Source organism: Etheostoma spectabile, chromosome 13 (genome assembly GCF_008692095.1).
Source record: "Etheostoma spectabile isolate EspeVRDwgs_2016 chromosome 13, UIUC_Espe_1.0, whole genome shotgun sequence".
NCBI classification, from domain to species: domain Eukaryota; kingdom Metazoa; phylum Chordata; class Actinopteri; order Perciformes; family Percidae; genus Etheostoma; species Etheostoma spectabile.
In genome coordinates this window covers 25,184,854-25,198,221 of record NC_045745.1, presented here as the reverse complement: position 1 = coordinate 25,198,221, position 13,368 = coordinate 25,184,854, and the positions used below count along the sequence as shown (strand labels likewise).

At 38.9% G+C, this 13,368-nt stretch overlaps 1 protein-coding gene across 1 annotated transcript; it reads left to right on the top strand.

The window, feature by feature from the left end:
- Positions 1–5,390: 5,390 nt before the first annotated feature.
- gabrr3a (gamma-aminobutyric acid type A receptor subunit rho3a) lies at positions 5,391–13,368 on the top strand. The gene is made up of 9 exons (XM_032534305.1): positions 5,391–5,527; positions 6,198–6,310; positions 9,052–9,119; positions 9,225–9,448; positions 10,479–10,561; positions 11,102–11,239; positions 12,028–12,180; positions 12,666–12,859; positions 12,980–13,368. The coding sequence occupies exons 1-9, from the start codon at positions 5,391–5,393 to the stop codon at positions 13,280–13,282; spliced, it is 1,413 nt and encodes a 470-aa protein (XP_032390196.1). The 3' UTR covers positions 13,283–13,368.

Genomic DNA, 13,368 nt, shown 5'->3' with positions numbered 1-13,368 from the left:
TTTCAATTTTGATGGAAAGACAACACAAGGGTTAAGACTAAGAGCCTTTCTGCTGGGCAGTAGTGGGGGGGAAAAAAGAGTGTGTAATGTTCCACCTTGTCGTCACGTTCCTGAGTGTAATTTATGAATGGAGACGCTTTTTACCACTCAAAGCTTTATCAGTGCTGAATTCATCAGTTTTAGACCAAAGACAAAAAGTCACAACAACATGGAAGATTAGTGAAATGGGCAAAACTGTTAATACTGCAATTCCGTCAAATTCTACTCACCTTTCACCTCTAGGTTGATAAAGATTTCCTGGTTGCCCTTCCGTGTGCTCGTGTAGCATTTGTACCTGCCCTTGTCTTGAACTTTGACCCTCCTGAGGAGCAGGGAGGCATTGCCGTGAGGGATTTGGGAGTTGAACAAGCAAGTCCTTCCGCTGAAGTGCTTGTTCTGGAGTCCAAACTGGTCCTTGTTGTAGTAGTAGCTGTGAACGGGGATTTGCAGCTTGTACCAGTGGATCACCACAGTGCCGGTGGGTCTGAAGCTACAAGGCAGGATGCAGTCGTCAGGGATGATGCAGGTGACGTTGGCATCTGGTAACAAGACTTTGAGAGGATAAAGCTATAAGATTCAAGAGCACTGCATTGTTTATACATTTGTCATTCTAACTTAACAGTTTATAGTTATGCTGATCAAAATAAACGTATTGCTACATCTGTTCCAGTTTTGTTATATTTCACTTAGATGTAAAATAATATTATCAGGATTAATATTAATGTGAAACAGCTAGGTGAAAAGGGTAAAAAATCTGGATTCTTTTCATATAATAAGTGGGTAGTGACTGCATTTAATGTACTGTACATATGTTTTGTTAAACATGCATGATGCTGAGCATCATGCACTGTTGTAATATTAGTTTACATTTATATGTTCTATTATATTATTACAGGCAAACACTTAAGTTCCATTACTTAACCACATCAGTGTGGTGCACACTGTTTACATAGACCTGTTGACTCTGTTATTTATCACATCACTGTCACTTTATCATGTCACTTGTCTCCAAATACTCTTTCTTACCATTCTCTTCTATTCTATTTTAGGTTTTTACCTCTTGTTATTTATTTCTGTTGCTGTTCACACTTATCGGAATTTATTTCTGTTTTTTCTACTGAAGAACCACATTTAGACCACTTTTTCACTTCAGGATTTTAAGATGCACAATTGCTATGTACTGTTGTTTATGGTGCGTTGTCTTGTACTGTATGACGGTGCCAAATTTCCATTTTATGCAAATCTAATGGACAATAATGTTATCTGGATCTGTATCTAAAATTCTGTATTTTAAGATATATACATTGCATGTTTTAATTTTGTGTTTCAGAATTTGTCTTTTAAGTTTAGTCTCTACAGTATAACAAAAACAAGAAGAGTAACCATCAAATTCCTGAATAATTACACATTCTTAGGCATTTTTTGTTGGCTTTTCCAGCCACATCTGTGGTGTTTTGGGTTTACAACGTTTAAAAGTCTGTAGTTCACAAAGAACAACAACTGTCCATCTCTGAAATTCTCAGATTGTGATTGTTATTATTTTGTTGTGATCAGGTTGCTGCACTGCTCATGCTTTCAGTATTTTATTCATTTGACCTCAAAGACACATCTGCTGCTGCGGCGACGACAAAAACAACAACAGTGTGGCAGAATTAGGAATCCTCGACTTTTTGCACCATTTAATTGTGGTTCAGTTTCTGATATTTCACAACAGCATGAAAAGAAATGCAAAATTCTTACAAAGGAGTTTCTGTCCTCTGTGTTTTATGGTCCAATAACTATATGAGCTTTTTGTTGCAAACATTTTTTTTTTCCAGTCACACTTTACCCTAAATGATTGTTCAGTCCCCCAGATGTGTGCAGCTGTTACAGCTGGGTATTGTGGGCTGAGGACACAGTGCAGCTGTGGAAATCAATGCAAACTAATGTTATCTGCAACAGCTGTAATTTTAAAGCCCGGTGTCATTCTTTCACACATACTGACAATACATTACACTAACTTCTTGACATATTCATTAAATCTAGTGCATTTCCATGCAGTGCTCTTACTGTGGCCTGTCTGGCATTTACAACATTAAAAGTTATGTAAATTGACATCAGTATATTGGTGGTATTGTAGTTTTGTGCTTTCTACAGTGTAAAACCTTTATGAAGTAACATGTACACTGTCAGCAAAAACAAGTACCATTATTTACTTAAAACTGCTTTTTCAATGGAACAAAATCTTATTGACCTTCCCCTTGTTGTAAAATGTTTGCCAGAATTACAAAGAAAAGTTTCCAATTTCAACTCACTTTACCATCAAATCTTTTTGATTTTTCAGATTTAATATTAGCTGACAAATTATGATGATTTCAAAATAAATCTCAACTCAGGCATTCCAACCAAACAGTTTAGCATTTTCTTACATACTGCAAAAAATAGCATACACAGCAAGCTATTTAAAGCGTCCTATCTATTTAATTCCCTTTGCTACGATTAAATCCCTCATCTGTGAACTGTAGGAAGAGATGCTGTGTGTTACAATACCTTTTGAGTTTGTCAGTAACAATTTCTCTAAGATAATAAGCAGCATAATCATTAGTCCGTGTGTCTCTGCCATGTCAGACGGCCTTCGCTGAGTTGTTAATCCTGTAACAGTGTTTGGGGTGCAGTGAACTGTTTCTTTGTGATTCCACTTTACATCCTTCCTAACACTTGAAACACAGACTAATTAACCAGCCAGGTAAAAGTTTAACCAGCCTCATTGTGAATGCTTCACTACACAACACTGCCACTGAAAACATTCACAAAAACACCCACTGTAATGTTATACTGTATTCACATTCATGAGTACATGCCATCTCTGCTGTCTGAAAATGTTCAGTAGCTTTATCTTGAAGGGAGAAATTCCTATGAATCACACATCCTCTAATGACAGAAAACAGTGACTTGCTGAGTGGAGAAAAACCAGAGGAAAACATTTAAGTGGATGAAAGGATGAAGGAAGTTAAACAAGACATAGTATTTTTATCTAAAAAGGATGTATTCTAAAAAAAAGACATGCTTAATATGTTGTAAGCACTTTTAACAAAAGCTTTTGTCAAAACCCAAAGATATCGTAAGTTTACATGGTGTCACAGGGGGTCTGGTACCCTCAGGGGGTCCTCAGAGTCAATGCAGGGGCCCCTCAAAATTATTGTTAATTTTTTTGTTGGGTTGTATTGTTAAGCATTTTCAAAAATTGAAAAGTCTTAACATGAATCTAAAATATTTTTAGCAAATGTAAATCCCCACTTGTGATAGGCTTACTGGTCAATAAGGTTTTGAAGTCACTTAGACATCCATCCACAGATAATGTTCATCCATTAGATTCACTGTGCCAGATGTGTGCCAATTATTAGGCAATTTTAATGGCTTAATATTGAATGCAAAAAGGTATGTATGGAGGCCTTAGGCCACCTTACACATTACTAGATAAAGAATATTATGCAACTTCATTTTGTACAATGTATGTAGTAGGGAGTCCCCGCTCCGTCTCTCTCAGTTAAGGGGTCCTCGGTTTTAAAAACGTTGAAGACTGCTGCGCTACAGAGCTCTAAACATATTTTGACAGTTGATGACATCTAGAGGGCGCCGATGAGATGTCACTTCCACATGTGAATGGCCGCCTGCTGTCCAGCAGCTGCAGGGTCACATGTGCAAGAGAGCCAAGGTCCACGTGCATGATTCTTCAAGATAGCATTGCTCGTGTCTGCCCTCAATCAACTTTAATCGCAGATTAAAGGCACCATGCCACTTCAATGGATTCCCGTCATCTGTGTTTTGATTTTATTGTGGATTCCGAAGTTTGTCTTTCTCTGTTCCAGGTTTTTATCCCTGCTTTAATACAGTATCATTAAACATTATTGAGCCTATTGTTTTTCCTCATCATTTTTTTGATACTTGAATTATTAGATATTTCCCATGCCCTCTGTAGTATTAGTAGTAGCGATATCATTGTTTGTCTCCTTTACATTTTTGAATTTGTTAAAATAAGTTCCTTTGAGAAACATCGCACGTATACGTTATGGGCATGATGGCAGCCCCCCTAAACTTGCAGCAGTTGTTTTTTTTTCCTCATCAATCAGGGAGAAGCTGATGTGGCGCTGTCAATGAATGCCAGCTGCTTGTGTGGGGCAGTGTCCATCATGGATGTGATCATGAAGTGATGAAGTGACACAGTGGGGTTAAAAAAATGCCATAATCATAAACATGTAGTTTGTCACGTAAGTATCGTACAAAGAGGGAGCCTTGTAACAAATGCTTTTTTTGAGATGTCATAATGTTCAATGACTTAAATCCGCTGTATGATATTTATTTCAGTGTATATTTTGTGATTGAACTGGATTGCATTATATTATTAAGCATTGCTTTAGTTTTTCCATTTTTCCATAATGCAGGGGGTCTTGTGGCCTTCAACAAGATTTAAATGCTGGATCACAAAAGGAAGGTGCAGTTCTGTGAATATTGTCAAACATGTAAAAACAGAATACACAACCTTTAATTTAAACCTTTCAAGTCTCAATTTATGATCTGACTCCATGTTGTTGTTCTGCATGGGATCATGGTAGCAGTTGGACTAACACTAACACCGACTTTATTCATAATCCTTTTGTTCTAAAATTTAGAAAAGGGGAAAAACAGTACAGAGCCTCAGTTTTGGAATAATAGTCAACGCTCATAAGTGCAACATTTGCAGATGTGGCACAGAAATGTGCTTGTATCCGGCTCTGGATGGGATCCAACCTCCATCCACCGTAGTGTACAACTCGAGGGAAAATCCTGCAATGTATACAAGTAAGCCACAGGATTTTTATTTTTATCTGTTCAGAATGATGATGAAACTGCTGGTTGTATTATCCCTCTCCCCGCCCTCTGCTGCCTCCAGTTTGTAGGTTACCGAAAGATTTCACCAACCACACATAAGAAGATTAGAGAGGAATTAATGGTATTCCTTTGTCATTATAGGAATAAATTGATATTTGGTTTTAAATCAGAGGGTGGGGACAGTGGGGAGGGGACAGTGGGGAGTCGGCTCAACATGATGTGTCAAGAGACGTAAGCGGAGGGATGGCACAGTGGCAAGCAAACTCAACCAGGGGGATGTCTTTGCATTGGATATCTGACGGACGTTCTCCATGTTAGAGAAGATGAAGCAGCAGGATAATGCAGAAGTAGCTTGGTGTGTTTGTGGTGGGGCAGAATGAGTGCTGCTGGGACATGGACGTGCTGGTAGAGCACGGGGACAGCTGTGGCATTCCCTGGGCAAGACACTGACGCAGTGAGAGGAACGATTGGGTTCCTCTCATCTTTCAAGCTCCAGCTTAACCATGAGAGTGGCCCTCCTGGGCCTAAGACTGATGTGCTTGGCCTGGTTGTGGCCCGTCAGCCACAACAGCAGCCACCTTCCGAACAAGAGGAGACACAAGGAACAATACGGAGAGAACACCAAACAGAAGCATGGAGGGTAAGCCAAAGTGGGATATGTGTGTGACTTATTGCATTGTTGTGGAGCAGCTTCTGCTAGAAATTTTTTATTTTGGCAACTTTAATTTGTAGCTTTACAGGAGGCTTTTCTGTGTGCTTCTTTACAATGTCATCACAAATGTGATTAAGAATACGGACCAACACATATGGAAAGGTGAGAGCAGGTGATATATCTTGTGAGGTGTAAGGTGATCTGTGCATTTCATTACACTGACTTTCTTTTTTATTATAAAATGATATTCAGTCTTAGTCAACATGTTGTTAAACATACCGCTTAGCAATTGGAAAATGATAATGAACATAAATAATATCATTAAACAGTATATTTTGGTTCACATGAATCTTGTCATGAGGAGTTCTATAGAAGACAGTGCAGACAGATTGGCCTTTCAAAAAAATAAGGTCAAAGCACACAAGGGACACAAGAGAGGTCCCACAATATGTCCGACCCAGTTACAATTGTGTTGGATCAGTAAAGAAGTTGCATTTTCTTTATACTAAGGCCTTTGGATGCAAGTTCAGTTGACTATCACCAACTCCCTGGACCAAATGTTAGTTCTGCTTCAAGTGTGTCTGTGTTTGAAAAAGACAGATAGAGATAGAGAAAGAGTTTCTACGTTAAGCTGTTAATTGTTCTCTTGGGTTTTCAGAAGGGTGGATCTTAAGATGAAAAAGCTGGACAGCACCAAGTCTTTGCTAATTAAATCTGAGCAGCTGCTTCGGATTGAAGACCATGACTTTGCAATGCGGCCCGGCTTTGGAAGTAAGACACAAATCTAATCTATTTGTCTATCTGTATACAGTATAAACATTTAATTCCACTTATTCTTCTTTCTTTTTATTTTAGTTTATCATTTCTAAAGGCTGTGTGCTTTCCTGGCAACTCAGTAAGGTTATTGTAGGTTACTGTGCTGTCTTTGGTATTACGTCTACCAAAAAAAAACCTTTTGTGACCTAGATTGTCTGCCGCGTGAGACAATGACTGCAGACAGTGGTACAGATAAAATAATCTGAACTGCGTACTTATTTCAGTGGGGGGAAGGAAAGCCTGACGTTAGAAAAACAAAAAACCACAATGTTAATTTTAATTTCCATATCTGAGATTGTAGAAAATGTACAGCAAATCTGTATACTGCATGGGTTGTATTATTTCTGTGTCTCAAAGCTCAGCACTAGATTTTGTTTTAATGTTGTTTTTGCTTTTAATTCAAGTAAATTGTGTACACGAATCATTTTAAAAACAATTTAACATAAAAAAAAAACAATTCTGGGGCTTCAGACACGGCATGTTTCTCTTTTCCAATTTCACGTTGACTGACTCGAAGGCTTCTTTTCTCCAGTCAGAAAGGGTTTGAAGTCTCAATCCTCAGTAGGGTTACACCATTCTTGAAAAGTAACTGCAGCAGACGTTCCAAATAACAGGCCTCTCTGAGTACAAACCTCCAAGGAGTTGTGACTCTCAAAAATTGTCCTGTGACCAGTTGACTATAACAGACCTCCCATATCTATGGTTGGTTTGTATGTCCCTGTGTCATCTCTTCTGTCATCATGTTTTCTTTGCATAAGGTCTTACAAAATCATTAGTGTGGGTGGTTGGCTTGATTGCACTATAAACCCTTTAATTCATGTGTACCAATGTGCCAACATTGGTACACATGGATTTTCTTTTTGCACATTTGAGATCCTCACAATCTAGTACTTCTCTACCATATTTTGTTTAAATAATTGACAGCTTTACTGGAGGTGAAGAGTTCACCCCAGTCACTTTTGACCAATTTTTTGAAGACACTTAGTGAATGAGACTGATTCCTAAACTCAACCATTTAGTTTTAGAATCATGAAGATAAATCCAGTCAAAAAAAATGTGTTGGGATTGCTTCCCACTGCCTTGCTTATTGCAGTCCTTCAGGTTTGTATTTACAGTCTTGTACCTCTGACCTTTCACTGCAGTCACTCTTTGTTGGTATTAGAGAGTTTCATGCTTATCTATAACCTCAGTGACCTAACATTGGGAAAAATAAAAATAACACTCCCAGACCTCTAGGACCCTACCTGCTCAATGTAATCTCCCCCTCCCCCCATTTCCCTTCTCTGCTGTAATCGTAGACTGATGGTTCTGAGTGCTAACCCTCATTAGATAATGGCACAGTGAGAACAGGATGTTTACAGTACACATCATACATTTACAGTGTTCTGCTATTGGACTATGACATAAAGACACTACATAGGTCATTTTTTATGTTTAGCTTGTATTAATTTGAACGTACAAACTTTATACAAAAAAAGGGCAGACAGACGCTAATAATTCCTAGATACACACGTATATATACATATACATGCATACACATATTTGGTATATACATGTGTACATATATACACATCCTGTCCACAAGTACCCTGCGGCCTCTCCAAGATGTTTAACATTTAATGTAAACATTTGCCATATTTGGTTAGTTTTTCTTGGGGCGTTATGTACCATGGCGATCATATTTTCAAGCCTATGTTTGGACTCAGCCTATGTGGGCTGAGTCCGTGGCACAAGAGATGTGTCCCTCAACATACATAGTTGTGGGGATTCTGTTAGATGTTTTTCAAACACCACTTTCCAAAAAAGCAATCTACATAGGTTCTTTATTGAGTACAATGTAGTGGTATTTAAATAGCATTGTAACATTTCAGTTTCTTGACCAAATGTTGGGATTTATCCAGCCAGCGCTGGCATATGTGCTTGGAGTCTCAGTTGAACCTATTTGTTACAGTGTTTCAGTAATCGGGCCAACGCAGGATAGCAATAACAAGCCTTGGTTTTTTTCCTGGCTCTGACCCCTTTTGACATTTTCTCGTAGTATTTGTCTGGCTCTACCCCAGGACACATGAACTAAAAGGCACACTGATAGGGTCAGTGATTGTTTGTCTCAATGCATTCTGGGATAGGCTTCAGACTGATTGAAATAGCAGTTAGAGCCTAACTTTAACAAATAAGTGTTTTGGTAACCTACATAACGTAAGGGATATTTATATCCATGTAGGTTGTTTTAGTGAGCACATTAAAAGCAGAACAATTAGTTATCTTTTACAAACATAACGTTTTTGTAATTTTTCTGAAACAGCATAGTACCCAGTCAATTACCATAAAATATATAAAAAACAAGTATTTTGCAGCCTATTTGTGCTTACTCAGTGTGAGCAGACTTGTAGACATGATGATGAGGGTAACTGCTTCATGTGTGAACCATATCAGATCATAACTGATGAAGTGATGTTGTAGCCTAATGTATTAAAAGATGAAATGATTGCAACTCTCACGCTTAAGAACCAGCATGATGTCATCCCTTCCATCAACCTTTTGTTTCTGTAGTCTGTAAAATGTAATTTTTGTTGTATAGCTCAGCAATGGGATTTACACATGAATAATCTCTGACAGATGTGCAGAAGACGATTCACAGAGAATGTGATCCAGCTGTTGCTCAAAGCTGATCCATTTCAACGTTTGACCTTTTGCAGGTACGGCTATTCCTGTCGGTATTGATGTCCAGGTGGAGAGCATTGACAGCATATCTGAAGTGAACATGGTACGTACCACTATAGGGTTTTGTCAGTTTGTCTAACCAGTACATAATATCTCATTCTCTCTGCTGGGCTTGAGCACCACAGTTGTTGTTTGTTTGTTTTGTCAGGACTTTACCATGACTTTGTATCTGAGGCATTACTGGCAGGACGATAGGCTGGCCTTCCCCTCCAGCAACAACAAGAGTCGTACCTTTGACGCACGTCTTGTGAAGAAGATTTGGGTTCCTGACGTGTTCTTTGTACACTCCAAGCGTTCTTTTATCCATGACACAACCATGGAGAACATCATGCTGAGGGTTTTCCCTGACGGCAATATCCTCTATAGTGTCAGGTAAAACAAAAATAGTTTCTCTTTACGTTACTCATAAAGAGATTATCATCAAAGCAAGAATAAAAAAAGCAAGACTAACTTTTGCTGAACAGCAACAGCGCCTGTCATGGCCACAAATGGTGGTTGCAGTATAATGGCACTGAGAACTTGACTTTATTTCCCAAATATTTACTCAGTTGATTTAAAGACATCATTGTGTGCATCTGTGACATGTTAAAATTTTGCATAACAAGGGAGGAAAAGTAGAGAAGAGCATTCATAACGTTCCACAAAATGTATAAATTGTGTGAGTTACACAGTTTGCTAACATCAGCATGGCGGTGTGGCTGTAACAGCAAATCCCGTATACAGTATACACAAATGCATATGAATTCAACTGTATATTGGTGAAAGGTAGAGTGTGACATTTTTATTTTTAAAAGGTTACATAATCTCTCTTTAAATTTACCTGTACACATAACTCTAAGTCCATGAGTCATGATTTAAATAATACTAAAATATCATCCAAGAAATGAAAACAATCTACTAGAATGTAAGGTTAAGTGAGCAGTGCCTGAAAGGAATATGAGACGCTTTCAGATCATCATATCCATTTCAGCCACAGATGTCAACAGTATGGCATAATCCCTGACAGTTTGCTACGGCGACAAAGCCCAGGGACGTCGGACTGGGGGGGGAATGAGTACCTTGGGCCATCTGTGAGGAGGGCCCAGAAAGATACTAGAATGAACAGCTGTGGATGCGGGGAGGGGCCAATAGAAAATGCCTTTCTAGAGGGCCCAGAATTTTGTGCTATCCTTCTGACAGAGACGGTCAGGCACAGACACAGTGGTGAATCAACAAATTCATGTCAGCTCTACCATCAGTTCAGTAATGTTGCTTTAGATCCCTTTTGACGTCTTACTAGATGACTGAGATTAATGTAGCCTAAGCATCTTATAATAAATATAAGATTTTCTGAAAACACAGTAGCAGATGCTGAATTGCTTGATTTGTCTGGGTGTTTCTTTAACTGTAAGCTGTGTTTTAGGATCACTGTGACTGCACTTTGCTCAATGGACTTCAGTAGTTTCCCTCTGGACACACAGAATTGCTCTCTGGAGCTAGAGAGCTGTGAGTATCAAACTTCAGTTGGGACATTTTTTGTGAATGCCTGATAAGTTTTCCAAAGCAGTTTTTCAGAGGAATTATGTCTAATTTGTTGCATTAAATTTGCACAAAAATTGACTTCACTTAATGTGCTTGCTTGGCATGTTTTGCTGGAAAGCACGCAACCTTAAGTACACTGATTTATACTTTAAAAGGCACTGGCTAGTAATACTGCTAAGCTCATTAAATTGCATACAACGGGATCCATGCTGCTGTTCAAAAACAATATTAAATACTAATGTGGCAAAAACACACAGTGTCCAGTGCGTTGTATACTTCAGAAACACACAGTAATCATTGCCACCTTCTTTTTGACTAAATGAATCATACTCCTTAATCCTTATCTTTTTCTCTATGATTACCATACATAGATTTAAGCACGGATCCTGTTCTCAGAGTAAAGTCAGGAGTCCCATTTCTGTGTGCCCGCTCCTTTCCTCTGAGAAAAACATCCATGAGAGCCAACATGTAAAGGTGTTACAACCCCTCTCTTCTCTCTTAAAGATGCTTACAATGAGAACGACCTAATGCTCTACTGGAAGAACGGGAACGATTCATTAAGGACTGACGAGATCGTGCTCTCTCAGTTTTTTATTGAAGACTTCCAGCCTTCCTTTGGGCTTGCCTTCTACAGCAGTACTGGTATGTGAAGTCAGGGCTTTGAGGGCCCCTCTGAGTTGAACCCAGTTTGGGAACAATCAGAGAGCTCCTTATTTAAACTAAATACAGTGAATGTCACAACAATCTCTACTGTTTTTCTGAAAAAAGAACATTTTAGACGTTTATACCTACATATCCATTCTAATATTTTGTTCACCTTTACACCTACAGAAAACAGTGAGAAAAGTGTGATGATGACTAGTTTATGACAGCATCAGGTTCATGTCCACAAAAATAACTAAATAAAACTGGGTTTCTCTTTTCAGAGCACTTTCACCTAGCAGAGTATCAGTAACACTGTAGGTCTAAACATCCTGAACTGTCTCTTTAAAGGAATAATTGCACATTTGGGGAAATATGTTTACTTTCTTGTTGGCCTACCTTATCTCTTAAAATGAAGCTACAGCCAGCAGCTAGTTAGCTTAGCTTAGCATAACGAAAGGGGAATTAGCTGAGCCTACTTACTGAAACACTGCATGCTTCTACTGCCACATTTTAAGTGTGAGAAAGAAGGATAGAAATAGGGCCAGGGAGATTTTCAGTGTGAAATAATCTTGAGGTCCTATCCGCTTTAAGATTGTTATATAACATCAGCTCTAGACAGATCTGCCCCAGAAAATAATCTCTTTCTCATCTAAGTTCTAGGTTCTGCCTGTTGGTCTTGTGTTTTTTTGCAGTGATTGTCTTGTTCTCTGCTGCCCCACCCTATTATGCCCTGCTTCTCTCCCTGCCTCCCCTACCTCCACTTTCTGTATTTATTTCTGTTTTAGGTTCGTACAATCGTCTCTACATAAACTTCATTCTCAGGAGGCATATCTTCTTCTTCATGCTTCAGACGTACTTTCCCACCATGCTAATGGTGATGCTGTCCTGGGTGTCTTTCTGGATAGACAGGAGGGCCGTACCTGCCCGTGTCTCTCTGGGTACTGGGACCAAGTGTCAATGTGGCCTTTAACACATGTTGACATATGTATTCAGAAAATACTATAGAACTTGTATTTTTATCTAAAATCGGTACAAAAATATCACCACACTTAGTTTTTTCTGTTTTATTTAAAGTAATACTTTGACATTTGGGAAAACTAGCCTATTTGCTTTTTTACAAGAATTTAAAGAAAAGATTGATACCACTCTCATTATTTTCTGCCAAACATGAAGAGCAGCCAGTAGCTGTTTAGCTTAGTTTAGAACAAAGGCTGAAAACAGGGGAAAACACTTTGCCTGGCTCTCCCTACCAGCACCCCAGTAGCTCACTAATTACATGATTGATCTTATTTGTTTAATTAGGACAAAGGCCAATTTTAACATGCAACTTGAGTATTTCATTATGCCTATTGCTTTCTAACTGCTTATTTGTGAGGTAACGTTTTTAATACTTGTGTGTTTTATTGGTGCTTTCTGTATCTAGGCATCACTACGGTTCTGACCATGTCCACTATCATCACTGGCGTCTCAGCCTCCATGCCACAGGTGTCTTACGTCAAAGCCGTGGATATCTACTTGTGGGCAAGCTTCCTGTTTGTCTTCCTGTCTGTCATCGAGTACGCTGCTGTCAACTATTTCACCACAGTGGAGGAGATGAAGAAGCTCAAGAGGGCAAAGGTCATTCCTATTAAGTTTTATGTGGCCTATGATACAGCATCTTCTAAAATCCTCATCTTAGTCTGGCAGAAAATAATTTCCTACCATCTGAACTCTCCTCTTTTTCTTATGTTGCTTCAGATCCCCAACTCCTACGACGCCACCCAGGCTATGGCGTTTGACGGCTGTTTCCATGACAATGACATTGACCTGACTTCTTTTCCAGAGGTGTCCAGCACCCCAAATACAGAGAGGAACACCCAGTCTCGAAACTCTACTGTCTCCGGACCCACAGAAGGCACCAGGCTACGCCGCAAAGACCCTTTAAAGCTAAATCTCAGCTTCATTATGAGCAACAGCTACATGATCGACTCCTACTCCAGAGTCATATTTCCCATGGCTTACCTGCTGTTCAACATTATTTATTGGAGCATGTATACATAGTACATAAACTATGCAGCAAACAGTGTTCCTTTTTGACAATTTTCACCATTAAACAGTGTAACACCAACAGGTTGCAATAAGATAAT

Excerpts from the sequence above, each read along its gene's own strand:
- gabrr3a (XM_032534305.1), top strand. The coding sequence starts at position 5,391 with ATGAGAGTGGCCCTCCTGGGCCTAAGACTGATGTGCTTGGCCTGGTTG. Across the intron at positions 9,449-10,478 it reads AATATCCTCTATAGTGTCAG|GATCACTGTGACTGCACTTT; the intron begins GTAAAACAAAAA and ends GCTGTGTTTTAG. Across the intron at positions 10,562-11,101 it reads CTCTCTGGAGCTAGAGAGCT|ATGCTTACAATGAGAACGAC; the intron begins GTGAGTATCAAA and ends TCTCTCTTAAAG.